The 16,119-nt window shown below is 47.0% G+C and overlaps 1 protein-coding gene across 1 annotated transcript in view; it reads left to right on the top strand.

Annotated features, from left to right (window-relative positions):
- Window positions 1-14,046: 14,046 nt before the first annotated feature.
- Window positions 14,047-16,119, top strand: part of LOC111154404 (Ras homolog, mTORC1 binding) — a 43,271-nt gene continuing 41,198 nt past the window's right edge. The window contains exon 1 of the mRNA XM_022513963.1: window positions 14,047-14,218. Coding sequence (XP_022369671.1) covers window positions 14,167-14,218 — 52 coding nt within the window. The 5' untranslated portion in view covers window positions 14,047-14,166. The remainder of the gene's footprint in view (window positions 14,219-16,119) is intronic.

Raw genomic sequence — 16,119 nt, 5'->3', positions numbered from 1 at the left:
ACAAATTAAAGGTTTGTGGCAACCCCGCATCAAACAAGTCTATTAGCATGATTTTTTCAAAACCATTTGCTTCCTTTGTGTCTCTGGGTCACCTTCTGATAGTTCTCATATAGTAATATTTCATTATTATATTCGCTATGGTGATCCGTGATTTTCGATGTTACTACTGTAATCGTACGTGGGTGCCACAAATCACACCCACATAAGATGGCAAACTTAATAAATGTTGTGTGTGTTCTGACTGCTTCACGGACTGGCCATTTCCCCCATCCTTCCCTCTCCTTAGGTCTCCCTAGTCCCTGAGACACAACAATATTGAAAATAGGCCAACTAGTAACCTTATGGTGGCCTCTATGTGTTCAAGTGAAAGGAAGAAACACATGTCTCTCACTTTAAATCAAAAGTTAGGATTGGGGCGCTTGGGTGGCTCAGTGGGTTAAGCCTCTGCCTTCGGCTCAGGTCATGGTCTCAGGGTCCTGGGATCAAATCCCACATCGGACTCTCTGCTTAGCTCTCTGCTTAGATCAATCTCTTGTGATCTCTGTCTCTGTCAAATAAATAAATAAAATTTTAAAAAATAAATAAATAAAAATAAAAAGTTAGGAATGATGAAGCTCGGTGAGGAAGGCATATCAAAAGCCAAGGTAAGCCAAAAGTTAGACCTTCTCTGCCAAAGAGTGAGCCAGGTTGTGAATGCAAAGGAAAAGTTCTTAAAGGAAATTAAAAGTGCTACTTCAGTGAGCACACAAAACGAGAAGGCAAGAGAGCCTTGTTGTTGGCCTGGAGACAGGGGCAGTGGTCTGCACAGGAGACCACACCAGCCACCCATTCCCTTAAGCCAAAGCCTAATCCAGAGCAAGGCCCGGACTCTCCTCCGTGCCGGGACCGCGGGGAGGTGAGGACCTGCAGAAGGAAAGTGTGCGGCTGGCCGGGGCGGGTTCAGGAGGCTCCAGGACGGAAGCCATCTCCACAACACCCAAGCGCAAGGCGAAGCGGCCCCGTTTGCAGACGATCCAGCGGAGATCACCGATGAGGGGGGCCGCCCTGAACAACAGGCTTTCAGCGCAGCCGGAACAGCCTTCTCTTGGAGGAAGATGCCAGCTGGGACTCTCAGCCCGACAGGAGAAGGCAGCGCCCGGCTTCAAAGCTTCACGGCAGGAGACCCTCTCGCGAGGGGCGAACGCGGCCGGTAACCTGGAGCTGAAGCCAGTGCTCCGTGACCGCTCTGAGACCCCGCGGCGCCTAAGAACCAGGCCAAGTCGGCTCTGCCTGGGCTCTGGAAATGCAACGAGGAAGCGGCAAGAGACCAGAAGCAGGAGCGGAGCCCGAGGAGGGGACGCAGCTGCTGCAAGCTCCGGGTCAGGCGGGACGGCACGTGGAGGCGCTTCCTCGGGACGAGCAGAGCGAGGGGCGTCCTGAGCTGCCGGTGGGAGCCACGACGGGGGGATCAGAACACGACGGAGCCGCGCGGGTGAAGCAGCGGCAGGGCTCGAGGGGGCGGACTCCAGTTCCGAAGGCGGTTCCGTGGGTTAAACGCCATCGGGCGGCACCGCCCGCCGCCGAGCAACCGTTTGGGACAGAAGAGTCATCGGTGCGACAAACCGCAGGGCCCCGCGGGCCTCCAGCGCCCAGCACCCTGACAGGTCTGCAGCCGGCAGCACCGCCGAGACCCTCCACCCGCAGAAAGACCAACCCTCTGAGAGCTCAGATGGTGGGTCGCATGTTTTAGCAATAAAGTCTTTTTCAGTGACGGCATGTACGTTGTCGTTTTAGGCACAGTGCTGTTGCACAGTTCACAGACTGCAGCAGGGCGTGCACAGAACATCTGTGCCCTGGGAAACCAAGCATTCCTTGGACCGGCTTTATGGCAATATCAGCTTTATTGCAGTGGTCTGGATCCCAGCCTGCAGTACCTCCCAGGTGCACCTGTACCGAGAACAGGTCAGTTAAATAAGCTAAGCCTTTGTTTGGTGTCCTGGATCTTGTGAAGAAGCCATAGGTCTGTGCCCTGGGGACATTATGTTGAAGGGTGAAGCAGAGAGAAACCTCAACCTGGCACGGCTGGCATCTCAGAGCATGGCTCTCCCACTCCGGTCCAGCTGTCACCCCAGGAACAGTGGAAGCACCCACTGTTTCTATCTTGTGCCTTTCTCTGCTTTATGCCTTCTGCTGCTCATGGCTTCCATCTCCCTGTGGGTCTTTCGGCTTCTACTGCTTCTAATGGCCTACTTTTCATGGTTTACATTCAAACTCCAAGAGGATCAGACTGACTAAGCCAATCACCATGCAATACAGATGACCCTTTCGAGAGGAACTTTGAGCGGGCCACAGATCAACGTATAAATCGGCTCTCCTTGAGTCAGGTGCCCATCCTGACCCAGCCAGCAGTGGGCCAGAATTACAAAGTCACATTGCACAGAACATGCCGACCCATGCAGGAGGAAACCCCCAGAAGAGCGCTATGGGCATGAATAACCTTCCAAGATCTCCCCAGAAAACAACTGTATAATTAACCAGGGAACTCCTGCCCTAATCTGCTCAATTGAGTGGGAAATAAAACTGTCCATACAGACACAATGTACTAATATAGTGACCTTTATCTAATATTAGCAGGCAAGTTACTGATAAGCTTCTGTGTTTCAGCAAACACTAAGATAAAGTTAAACTCTGAATCAGAATGGGATATTTCAGTTTAGAATTCACGTATTGCTAAGCTAAGTTCTATAAGGTAATCCACTGTCGAACCAGGGCACACAGCTTATTCCCTGAATTATCTGGTTTAAATATTTTTACCATTCAGTGTATGATATACTGAATGACAAATTTTCTTGAACCACTGACAGTTGACTAATTTTATGCTTGCATTAATCTTAAAAAATTTTAATCCTTGTGGAAGGAAATTAACAGCCAAATTTTCTTATGCACAATAAATTCAAGCTGGCTTCTTTCTTATAGTTTATCAGGGCACATTGCCAGTTTTGTTTTGTTTTTTTTTTTTTACAACATCTAACCCATATTGTAAGTTTCCTGTTTGATCCTGACCTTGGTCATGCTCACATCCGACTAATAAAGGAGACTTATGAACCAAGCCTGGCTTTGCCCAGTTCAGGGAAGACCTGTGCACTACACACTGAGATCAGACTGCTTTCTTCCCCCAGCCAAGAGCTGCCTCCAAGGCTTCTGGTTGGTTCCTCTCCAGCTGGCTGTTCCTCTCTTCTCTTAACTAAGGCAGTTGATTTTCTTTTTTTCTGGGCTACCTCCTTCAAGGTCAAGCAGTGAGAGCCGTCCCAACTTTATTGGTTCTGGGACGGGTACCCTTCTAGTTCAGGGAAGCATTTGATACTCCTTTCATGTTTGTGTTTTGGTTGAGTTGCTTTAATTTCAAAAGATTTATCCAGTTAATCTTCCCTCCATTAAAATCAAAGGAAAGTTGGCTTCTCCTTAGAAATGAAATCTTTAACCAAAACCACATATTAAGTACAAGTAACAAGAAATAAACTACTATTATGAAATAATTCAGGGAAAAGTCAATATCACAGAATAACTGGAAAACAAGATTAAGAGGAAACTTCGTATTCAGTGTCCTATCATACACTGTATGTCACACTGAGGACAGAATCAAGCATTTAATCCAATCCCAGCAAAGAGGGAAGGTGAGGGGAAGGGACAAGATAACACGCCAAGCCATCCCCCAAAGTTAGATCACTGCAGGTCTGGGAGGCACGAGAAGGTAAGGTAGTTTACCCAAGGCTATGCACACTTCAGGAGGCTTAGCAGGAATTCAAACCCAGGGCACTCATTCGAAACTGAAGTCCTTCCCTTGGTGATCAGCATTTCTCAAGAAATGGCATACCAGGCGACATTTCTCTTTTTGTGATGATTTTAAGACATAGCGATCTCTTGCTGAAGTCTGAGAATCTAATCCAATTGTATCTTATCAAATAAACACCACACTTAATGGTGAAATTTGGGCTGCTTACCCCCTAAATCAAAGACAAGATAAGGATATCCATTCTCACCCCTTCTATTCAACGTTATAGTGTAACAAGGCAAGAAAATTATATTGAAAGCACCCAAAATGACATGTTACAAGTAAAAACTACATTATCACCCCTGCAGAAAAGCCAATAAACTCTATGAAAAATCTACTGAAACTAGTTAAGTTTAGCAAAGTTTTAGGATAAGAGATCAATAATCAGAAATCATTGTATTTCTGTGTACTAGCAAGAAGCAATCAAAAATTGAAAATGTTTTGGGGCGCCTGGGTGGCTCAGTGGGTAAAGCCTCTGCCTTCGGCTCAGGTCATGGTCTCAGGGACCTGGGATCGAGCCCCACATCAGGCTCTCTGCTCAGCAGGGAGCCTGCTTTCTCCCCTCTCTCTGCCTGCCTCTCTGCCTACCTGTGATCTCTCTGTCAAATAAATAAATAAAATATTTTTAAAAAATAGAAAATGTTTTAATCCCATTTATAATAGTATCAAAATACAAAATACTTACACTTTATAACAGATATTTATAGCCTGTACAGAGAAAAATACTTTTAAATATTGCTGGGAAATTAATGGAGACCTAAATAGAGTGAGGTCCCTTCCTGTAATGGAAAAACTCAGATCTTCCTTTCTGAGTAGAGGAAAACCCAGTTCTCTCTTGTGAGTTTCCTTTACTGTTCACATAGGACACTTCTGACACTTCTAGTCACCAAAATGTGTGATGTTTCTCCCCCAAAACCAGCAAACCATTCTTGGTGGTGTGTCCCAGAAGCCAATTCAATTCTGATGCTATCTGCCTGGAGAGAGCACCAGGCTAAGGACTTGATCCCATAGGACTGCCCCACCCTCACCCAGATGCCAATTGTAAGTCCATGTTGTGACCTGTGCTTCTGACTCACCAGCTATAAATCAGATATTCCCACAACCATCTCTTTGGGTTCAATTAGTTTGCTAGAACAGCTCACAGAACTCAAGGAAATGCATTTACCAGTTTATTAAAGGATACTTAAAGGACGCAGATTAACAACCCAATAGAAAAGGTGCATAGGACAAGGTATGAGGGAAGGGGTGCCACTCTCCCAGCACCTCCACAGGTTCACCAATCCAGAATCTCTCTGACCTAGTACTACTGGATTTTATGGAGGCTTCCCTACATAGACATGATCAATTATTAACCATTTCCAGTGCCTCTACCCTTCTGAAGAAGATGGGTGGGGAGGGCTGAAAATTCCAAGCTTCTGATCATGGATTGGTCTTTCTAAGGCCCACGCAGAGTCTCCTCATTAGAACAAAAGGTGCTCTTCTCACCTTAGAAATTTATAAGGGTTTTAGGAACCCTGTGTCAGGGATGGAGTCAAAGACAAATATTAGAACAAGAAATGCTCCTAATTCTTTAAGATTTTATTTATTTATTTGACAGAGAAAGACACAGTGACAGAGAAAGACACAAGCAGGGGGAGTGGGAGAGAGTGAAGCAGGCTTCCCGCAGAGCAGGGAGCCCAATACGGGGCTCAATCCCAGTACTCTGGGATCATAACCTGAGCCAAAGGCAGACGCTTATTGACTGAGCAGGTGCCCCTGCTCCTAATGTTATTACTTAGTAAGTTACAAGTATTTTACGAGTTCTGTGCCAGGAACCAAAGCATGCATATATATATTTTTCTATTATCTCATGCTTATGCATGGGTCAGAAGACTCAATATTGCTAGAATGTGATTCCTCCCCAAATTGATTTATAGATTCAAAACTGTGCCAATCAAAATCCCAGCTGGACTTTTTGTAGAAAGTGACAAGTGGATTCTAAAATTCATATGAAAATGCAAAGGACTAGATTAGTTAAAACAACTTTGAAAAAGAAGAACAAGTTTGGAGGGATAAAATGACCAGATTTCAAGATTTATTATAAAGCTACAGTAATTAAGATAGTATAGTGTTGATGTAAAGACAGAAGAATACATCAATGGAACAAAAAAGTGTCCAGAAATAGCCTCACACATATATGGGCAACTGAATTTTGACAAAGATACAAAGACAATTCAGTGGAGAAAGGGAAGTCTTTTCAACCGTTGGTGCTGGAACAATTGGATATTCATGTGAGAAAAAAAAAAGAACTTTGCTCCATACATTTTGCCATATACAAGTATTAAAATAAAGCTCATTCTCAGAATCCAGAATTTTTACATCATCCATAATGTTCACTACAAAAAGTACTAGATGTGAAAACAAAACAACCTATAATCAAGAGAAAAGTCACTCAATAAAAGCAGACCTGTGAATGCTCCAGATGCTACAGTTAGCGGATTTAAAAATAACAATAAGTGTGTCAACCTAGAGAAAATAAGGGTATATGGGGTAGAGAGAAGAGAATTTCAGGAGAAAAGAGAAACTACAAAAGAGAACAAAAGGCAAATCATAAAAATGAAAAATGTTACCCAATTTTTTTTTAATCACTAAATTAGGAAGGTGGGGGGGAATACAGAAAAGAACAGAGGCTCAGTGACTGGCAGAAAGCTATCAAAGTATCTAAGATGTGTAAAACTGGAGTCTCAAAGTAGAAGGACAGAGTATGGGACAGAAAAACTATTTGAAGAAATATTGACTGGGAAGTTTTCCAAATCAGATCAAAAATAGTTCAGTAAATTTTACACAGCACAAAGGCAAAGAAAACTACATACAAACACATCATAAACTCTGAACACCAAAAATGAAGAGAAAATATAAAATTTTGTAGTCTTAGGGTGCCTGGATGGCTCAGTTGGTTAAGCATCTTCCTTCAGCTCAGGTCATGATCCCAGGGTCCTGGGACTGAGCCCCGTGTTGGGCTCTCTGCTGAGCCAGGAGGCCACTTCTGCCTCTCCCTCTGCCTCTCTCCCCTGCTCATGCTCACTCTCAAATAAACAAAATCTTTAAAAAGAAATAAACAAAATTTTAGTCTTAAAAGCAGGTATTACATTGAGGAAATAACAAAATAATCACTGATTTCTCACTAGAGAAAATTAGAAGGCAGAAGAAAATGGAACAACTTTAAAGTACTAAAACACACACATACATAGAACACATACTGTCTACCTAAAATTCTAAATTCAGCAAAAAAGTGTTCAAAAAATGAAAGGAAGTAAAAGGATAACATGAGAAGACCTCTACAGTGATGGGACAGCTCTGCATTTTGACTATGGTTTTGGTTACACAAATCTACACATGTAATAAAGTTGAATAGAACTACACACACACAAGTGCTTGTTAAACTGGTAAAAATCTGAATGAGGTCTATGGAGTCTATCAATTTCAATTTCTTGGTTTTGCTATTGTAGTAGGTTTATGTAAGACATTACTACTGTAAGACATCACTATTGATACACTGCCCTGTACTATTTTTAAAACTACAAGTTAATCTATATTTCATTTTTTTAAGATTTTATTTTATTTGTCAGAGAGAGAGAAAGCTCAAGCAGGGGGAGCAGCAGGCAGAGGGAGACGCAGACTCCCCACTGAGCAGGGAGCCCGCCATGGGGCTAGATCCCAGGACTGTGACCTGAGCTGAAGGCAGATAGTTAACTAACTGAGCCACCCAGGCATCCCATCTATCATTATCTCAAATAAAAAGTTAAAGAGATGAAATAAAGAGGAGCACCTGGGTGCCTCAGTGGGTTAAAGCCTCTGCCTTTGGCTCAGGTCATGATCCCAGGGTCCTGGGATCAAGCCCCGAATTGGGCTCTCTGCTCAGCAGGGAGCCTGTTTCCTCCTCTCTCTGCCTGCCTCTCTGCCTACTTGTGATCTCTGCCTGTCAAATAAATAAAATCTTAAAAAAAATTAAATAAAGACAATTTTCCAATAAATAAATGCTGAGTTTGTTGCCAGGAAACTCCAGGAAATGCCAAAGGAAATTCTTCAAGTAGAAGGAAACTAGGGTAAAGCCTAACTCCCCAGTTGTGAGGGCTGTACACAGTAATTTCCTTTCGAAGAAGGCAGTGTGAAGGGGAGGAAAAAAAGGTATAAAAATCTGACAAATGCTACGTCAACCAGGAGATCAAGGTCAATATCAACAGTGATAAGCCCTGTTGATAGCATATACCCTTGATAGGATGTGATGGAAATGGCGCTTTACCTCTGTGGTCTTCCTCCCAAACCCAAATTTCCAGTCTAAACCTGAGAAAAATATCAGACAAATACCAATCTATAAAACACCCGGGCAGCACTCCTCAAAACTGTCAAGGTCATCAAAAAACAAGAAAAGTCTGAGGAAACGATCACATCCAAAAGGAGCCTAAGGAGATGCGATGAGTAAACGTTAGTGAGAAGGTAAAACAGAAGGACATTCGGAGAAAACTGAAGAAATCTGAATAAAGTGCGGACTTTAGTTACTAATAAAGTAGCAATACTGGTTAATTCTAACTAACATACCACACTGACGTATGATGTTAAGAATGAGGAAACTGGGCGCGACGCGTAGGAGAACTCTCTATACTATCTTTGCAGTTCTCCTATATGTCTAAAACAGTTCTCAAAAATAAAGTTTATTTTTTAAAAACTTGAGACATATAGCAACAAACTGCATGACATAGGCTTTTTTTAATTTGAATTTCAATAAACAGTTAAAATTATGAATCATTCATAGACATTGAATAGTCTGGGTATCTAGTGGTATTAACAAGGCCTTAACTGGTTTTGATTTAGGTGTAAAAATGGCATGTTTTATTTTCTAAAGAGTCATCTTTCAAGGAAAATACTGGCCTATTTGTGAATAAAATGGTATGGTGTCTAGGATTTGCTTCAGAATGATCCACAGGTGGCTGGGAGAAGCAGGTGTTGTGTAGATGAAACAGGATGGTCCGTGATTCAGTAAATACTGACTAGGTAATAGGCTGGGGCTCATTATACCAATCTCTCTAGTTTTACATACATGCTTGAAATTTTACCAAAAAAAAAAAAAAAGGCAGAAACACTTTACAAAGTTTGCCATAGTGTTTTGGATGCTTGGTTTTCAGACACCTTGCTGTTTGTTAAGGAATACTCACCATATATCATTAGCTAACATCAAGGAATAATCATACTTAGTCATCCTTAATGATGTAGATGGGAATCTGTATTTTAAATGCTCCTCTTGTCAGTTTTGACTTCGGTTATCAGGTTTACCTGTAGTGGAGCTGGCAGAGAGCGCCCACCAGGAACAGGTGTCAGCTCTGCCATTCTGCTGAGTGTTTACTTATGTTGCACTTTTATTCTCATCACTAATTCATGGTTTCTTTGAAGGAAATCTCTTCGGATCCATGACCAATTTTGTGAGATTTAGTTTAGCAGAATTTAGGAAATATATTCCATAATTCCTCAAACCAGACCCCTGAAGAGCACCACATGACCACATGCGGCACACTCACCCTCAAGCGCAACACCGCCAACCCCTCCCTGCTGTAGGCGTCCCACCAGGTTACCTCTCATACCCATTACAACATGCCACAATCTGTCATACAGGCCACGAGGGAGCCCTGGTCCATCCATGTATTACATAGCAGCAAATCTCAATTATTTTTATTTTTTTCAACGTTAAAAAAAAGGGCACCTGAGTGGCTCAGCTGGTTAAGCAGCAGCCTTCGGCTTGGGTCATGATCCCAGAGTCCTGGAATTGAGTCCTGTATCGGGCTCCCTGCTCGGTGGGGAGTCTGCTTCTCCCTCTGACCTTCCCACTCTCATGCTCTCTTGCTCCTTCTCATTCTCTCTCTCTCAAATAAATAAATAAAATCTTAAATAAAATAAAATAAAAGGTTAACAAAAATAGAAATCTTTTTTTTTTCTCCACACCAATGAAAGAAACTCCCTGGATCCCAACATGCTAGGAAAAACCCCACGCTGCAATGTCTTCCCATAGGAGGCCGAAGCAACAGCAAACACGTTCCTCAAACAGTAATTACAACTTCTCGTAGCTTGTGAACACCGTGAGTAAATTCCACATCTAAAACGCAGTTGAAGAGCTTATGTAATCCAAGCCTTACTGGCACAAGCCATCACCTGTTTTATTGTCCGGAATTAGCCTCCTGGCTTGCCTCCAGCATCCCCCAGGTGCTGTCACACAGGCTCTCAGGAACAGGTGTTCTGCTCCAGCCGTCTTGCCTGGCCACCACCAGGGACCCTTGGGAAACCGGCTCTGCTGGGCACATCAGCCCATGGCTGGCAAAAGCTCCTCCTAGGTGCACTCTGATGGCTTCGGAGGCTAGGGAGAAGGCCAAGTTCATTCACAGCCCAGCAGAAACTAGATTCAAACTTTTAATGAAACTTTACTGGTGATCTGAGGATAATTGACAGATTTTCTTTTTTGGATTTTTTTCTTTTAATTTGTTTTCCAAGGCTGCCATGACCAAATGCCAAAGGCTGGGCTTAAAATAGCATAAATGTGCTCTCTTCCTGCTTCTGGGAGCTCCAGGTGCTCCTTGGCTTGTAGCCGCCTCACATCACTGCCTCTGTTCTCACGTGGCCATGGGCCCGCATCTATGTGAAGGTCTCTTCTTCCCCTCTTGGGACACCAGTCATAAGGGAATGCGGCCCACACTACTCCAGTCCGACCTCAGCTTAAACTAATTACACCTCCAACAGCCCTGGTTGTTTCCAAATAAGATCCCATTCTGAGAGTGTTGGGACTGTGGCACACCTTTTTGAAGGACACGTTCCACCTCTAACAGCTGCGGACCATTTACAACTACTGCATAGACCTAAACCTGTCCCCAGAGCTCCTTGCTGAGCCAACTTCCTCCCAGACTCCTGGCCTACCTCCATGGACCTGAGAGGTCTACTCCACTTCCTGCTTCTGGGGGCACGCCATGCAACTCCATACCTCAGGGTTTGAGCCAGACTGATCCCAGGCATCAGAGAGAAAAGGATCTTTTTCATCCCAGTGCAGGTCAGGGACTTGCTTTCCCTAGGACTACGTCCTGCTAGGACACTGAGGACAGGCCTATCAAGATCCTGGTGAGAAAAACCACTCTCTCATCCACAAGACCACACAATGCAATGACCTTGGCGTGTTTCCCCAAATCTGCCCTGTTTGAATAATACCCTACATGAGACATAACAGATCAGCCTGACAACGGCTTATGCCGTGATTAAGAGCTCTTTTCCAGTCTTCCTTCATCAAATATATAAAAGCAAAACACCACCACCACCAAAACGCAGTCCTGTCCACTTGCACTTAGGGTCACCCTTTCATATGTAAAAAAGTAAAATCATTTCACAAATGTCCTTTTTGCAAAAGCAAGCCCAGGCCCTTTACTCTTTGTCTAAACTAACGGTAGATAAAAATAAGTTTTATATATTACCATAGGGAATTTTTTTTAATGTTGAAACTAGAAATAAGATGTCATTGAACTTGAAAATGCTCACAGAACATTGTAATTTTCCCACAATAAAGACAAGTTCACGCTTCAAATAATGGCAATTGCCATACCCAGCAATGCTGGGGTTTAGGCCAGTGGAGGCTTTCCTGGCAAATCTACAGGCTTGGCCTGAGCTCCTCGCTCAAGGGATAGTGGTAATGAGCAGAACCAATCATGCCCACGCTCTGGAATTTAAATGGAAGAGACAGAACTCTTAGATCCCGGGGAAATGGAATATAGTGGAAGGACACACAGAGGGAAGGCAGCATGCAGAGACCACAAGACAGAGCGGGTCCGAGCTCACAGTGGAGGTATCGACTGGTGGCAGAGGTTCCAACTGCTTAAACAGGTAACAAGTGATCTCAATCAGTAGAACCAGAATTCAGAAGCAAGCACGTTTCTCCCCACCATGCTCCTATAAGGTCTGGCTGCAGTCAGTCCCATCTATGTGAATTCACACCGTCAGTCCCAAGTAATTTTAGGGAACCGGAGTCATGTCTTAAACCAAACCAACTCTCCCCATTCTGGAATAACGGACTCTTCAGAATTCCTGGATCTGACCTCCACGACTTGAAAATAGTTGGAACATTTCTTTAAGGACTTTGTCCTTTATGACAGAGCTTCTCAGTCTGGACTCCTGATAGTCCCAGGCTAGAGCAACACTTTCAAACTCTGAGGCAACTCACAGTTAGAAATATGTTTTACAATGGAACTCAGTAGCCAAAATACCTATCACACACTTAAAAATACATACACACACACACAACAGAAGTATCATGAAACACTGCAAAACAATACTTACCAATTTGAGCAATCTATTTTCTATTGCGTTCTTCTACTGAAGGAAATAAAAGGTAACACCTACAAGTCTGATTCCACAACCAACCGAGTCTAGTAGTATCAGTTCAAAATACTGGGGTAAGAGGCATCCCAGTTCACGGGATAAAAACGATACATTTTCCCGGAGACTCTAAGACCTGACGTTTTGGATATTTCAACTAAACACAGAGTAGAATGCAAAGACGATGAAGACAAAACGGAATTTCACCGATGTTTCTCAGTTCCAGCCGGCTGTCTGAGACTTCAATGGGTACAGCCCCTAGGATGTGAACACACAGTCTCCCTCTCTTAGGAGGAGCACTTCAGCAAGACGGTGAAAGGATTCTGCCCTAACGCCAGTTTCTAACTCAACAAGGCATGTTGATGGGACAGTCACACCTCTAAGTCTTCATACCCAGGAAACCAATCCTGCCACTCCTCTGTGCTTCCTGGGAAAGGCAAAAGGCTGTGACCAGCAGGTGATTGTCCCAACACCATCGAACAGCCCGAGGACAGTAGGGAACAGTCGTAGCGAGAGTATCTGCTTCTTTAGCAACCACCAGGGCAAGAAGGTCAAGCATAATGGAAGTGTCCCTGGCTGGAAAGGTCCCAACCGCATCCTCCATTTCTCAGGCCTGGCTTCCGCCTTCATTTTCCCTGACCGAGGACTCGAGCGCTGGCATCCCTTCCTCATTGGTGCCCTTCGCCAGCACCAGCGGAAGAAAAGGGGTTGCCCGTGTGCTTTTTGTGGGAAATACGGCGACGTCCCCTTCCCGAGAGGTCAGCCCACACAGGCGGGCAAGCCCAGCTGCCTTGACTGCCCCCTGCGAGGACGGTTCTGGAGCCTTCTCAGCCAGCAACGGCTGGTGTTTGAGTTGGCCTACTGAACTAGCCACGCAGGTGTCGACAGGTAAAGCGGTGTCGACCCGCGCTAGGTATTTCCTGGGAGCTGTGCCGGGTTCGCCTGCGGCAGGGCCGAGACCAGAACCGGAGAGACGCACACATTTATAGAGAAAAGTGTAACATTTGGAATTCATGCATATTCCATTCTTCCCAGGGTCTTTCATCCAAGGACGACGCCTAGCAACCACCTATAGCCTCAGTCCTAGACTTACTAACCCTAAAAGAGTGAAGGGGTTAAAATTAAAAAAAAAAAACAAAAAACAAAAAAAAAACCACCAACGAGAAAGCAACCACCCCATAAGCCAGCCTGCAATAGCTACGTGCCTCGCGCCTTCTAAGGGCTCTGTGGGCGCCAGTCCACCAAGCGCTCAACGTTCCGCCAATCACCGCACTCCCCACAGTTTGCCCCGCCCCTCGCCCGTTCTAACCAATCACTACGGAGTCGGCTTCTCTCCGCCCCCCCCCCCCCGCCCCCAACCCCTTGGAGGTTAGAATCCTTCAAATTTCACTCACGCTCAACCGCCGGGTCTCAGCCGGAATTTATTTTTAGCTCCGGGCGAGCAGCCCCGCCCTCGGCTCCGCCTCCTAGCCGCCCCCAATCGGAGATGGAGTTTCCGCTGCGTCATCGCGCGGGCGGGCGGGGGCTATCCAATCAGCGCCCGGGAAGAACTGGCGTAACTAAACAGCGGCGGAAGAGGGTGGGAGGGTCATGACGCAGCGAGTTTCAGTCGTGACTTTTCCGGGGGCATCTTGGCGTCCCCTCTATTTCCCCTTAAAGTAAAACGTCGCCCGACGCATCCCCGTGCGTTTCCAGGGCGGGGGTGGCCGCCGCGGCGGGGAGGGCGGTGCTGACGCGAGCCGCGGCGGGGCCGGCGGCGGCGGTCACGTGGGCGTGTTTGGGGGCGGGGCCGCGCGGCGGTTCCGGGCGGTTGGGCGCGCGAGCGAGGAGCCCAGGCTGCCGCGCCTGCCCGCGCCCGCCCGCCCGCCCCGCCCCTGGATGCCGCTCTGCCCCGGCGCGGCCGCCGCGGATCGCAGCACAGGAGCCGCCGCCGCCGCGGTTGATGTGGTTGGCCCGGGGCTGAGGAGGCCGCCAAGATGCCGCAGTCCAAGTCCCGGAAGATCGCGATCCTGGGCTACCGGTCTGTGGGTGAGTGGCGGGCGCCGCGCGGCCTCCGCGCCCGGGCCTGGCCTCTCCTGGGCGCCGGGACGCGGCGGCCCGGCCAAGTTTGGGGTCGGCGCGGCCATGTGGCGGCCGCGCGTTTCGTAACCAGTCTCCCGCGGCCGCCACCTCCATTTTGAGCCGAGGCGGCGAGGCCGGGCCCCGCGGGGCGGCGGCGGCGGGGGCCGGCCGGGGCTCGGGAGGACGTGCCTGGGGAGGCCGCGGGCGGACGGGGAGGTGCAGGGTGGCGGGGGCCGCGGAGCCGGCGGAGGGGTCCGCTCCCGCCGGAACCGCCGCGGGGAGCCACCGCACCTGTCTCCTCTCCGCCTTTTTGCGGCTGGCTGGCGCGATCTTGCCGGCGGCCTTTCCGCCCCAAATTAAATAAAGTCCGGAGGATTTTAACAAAGGAAACAGCACCTTGGGTTTTTTCTGTCCGTGACGAAGTTCAGCGTTTTAAAGAAAACCAGGGACCTAAAGGACGTTTGGGTACCGAGGGCAAGTTTCCTACCGGAGAAACCGAAAGAGCCCTCTTCGAAAGCTCCCTAGGTGCGCCCGGCTACCCAAGTAGGAAGGCGGAGAAAACGAGATTTCCGATCTCTCGGTGTCCTATTTTTCTTCGGGAAAAATTAAGGTCAGGTACTTGGAACCGGGCTGTTGAAGTAATTCAGAAGTTTGCTGGGGTTTCCCACCCACCCCCGAAGGTTGACATCGATCTGAAACTGTTGGTGGCAGTCGCCTTTTTGCCGAGCGGGGCGGGGGGCTGTGGCGGGGTCGGGGGTGGACCGGGTGCCGGAAGACGAGTGAGAAAACAGAACCGTTGAACTTAACCATGCTTCAGGGCGAGGCTTTATTGTCTTTGACAACCGGAAGCCTGGAGAAATTGCGTTTATCTCTTCGCGTTGTGTTTAAAAAGTAACTGTCTAAGGGAAATGTGCACTTGATCTTGGGCGGGGGGTGGGGGTGACAGCGAAGGTTTTGGAGTCTACGGCGATGGCAGGAGGAGGCGACAATAACCGCCATAGGCAAGCTGTAACTGCCTGCCACCCATCGGATGAGCTCCCCGACGCCGCTTTCTGGTCTGCTTCCGCACCCCCATTTTCCACGGCTGGTGCCAGGGTCTGTGCTCTTTGACCAAGATCCGCTACAGCGTGCTTACTCATCCTTTTATCGTCTCCCTCGTCAAAGTGCGGGGGGCGGGAGGTGGAGGGATCATTAGAATGGGGGGCAGTCAGAGGCTGAGAGATGCTTGTGTAGATAGGGGGTGCCAGGAGTCAGAGGGACAACTCTTGTATGATGCAGTGCCAAACGATGGGTCTGTGGGGGTGGGGGGGAGAATGGGTGAGGGCCTTAGCAGCCTCAGCTCCGAAGGAACCATGCATCACATCGAGGCTTTTAAAAATCACTAGCAGTTCACTCCCCAAATGCCCATGTGGAATGGAACCTTTATTGGCAGCCTGAGTCACCCAGCCCTTGCTTCTCGGTTCTCGTTATTTCCTCGGCTCTTTGAAGAATGGGATGGGGACATATCCTGCCTCTTGAGTAAGTTCTGATCAGATACATAGATCCACAGTGCCCATTCGTTGAGGACAGCAGTCTCTGAAAAATATACAGGTGATCTCTACCTGTGCTGCCTATTTTCAACCTGAGAGATTGTCCTAAAGATACTGACTTACTCCTTGAAATTCTCCAGATGGTGATTCTGGTCTTCAGTAATAAGCAAGTGTAGTGTTCATTGCGGTTTTGCTAAAGCAGTTCCTCATGTCCAGTTGAAATCCATTCTGTTTGGTCTCCCCGTCTAATTCTCATCTCCCTGAAGACCTGGATGTGACAGGTCACCCCTTAGCCTTCTGATCACAAACATGTGTTTTAAAGTGCTTTTGAAATACTGT

The sequence above is a fragment of the Enhydra lutris genome, unplaced genomic scaffold (assembly GCF_002288905.1).
Source record: "Enhydra lutris kenyoni isolate GAN:26980312 unplaced genomic scaffold, ASM228890v2 scaffoldscaffold37, whole genome shotgun sequence".
NCBI lineage: Eukaryota > Metazoa > Chordata > Mammalia > Carnivora > Mustelidae > Enhydra > Enhydra lutris.
Note: the sequence above shows the minus strand (reverse complement) of the source record. Positions and strands in the feature narration are given on the sequence as shown.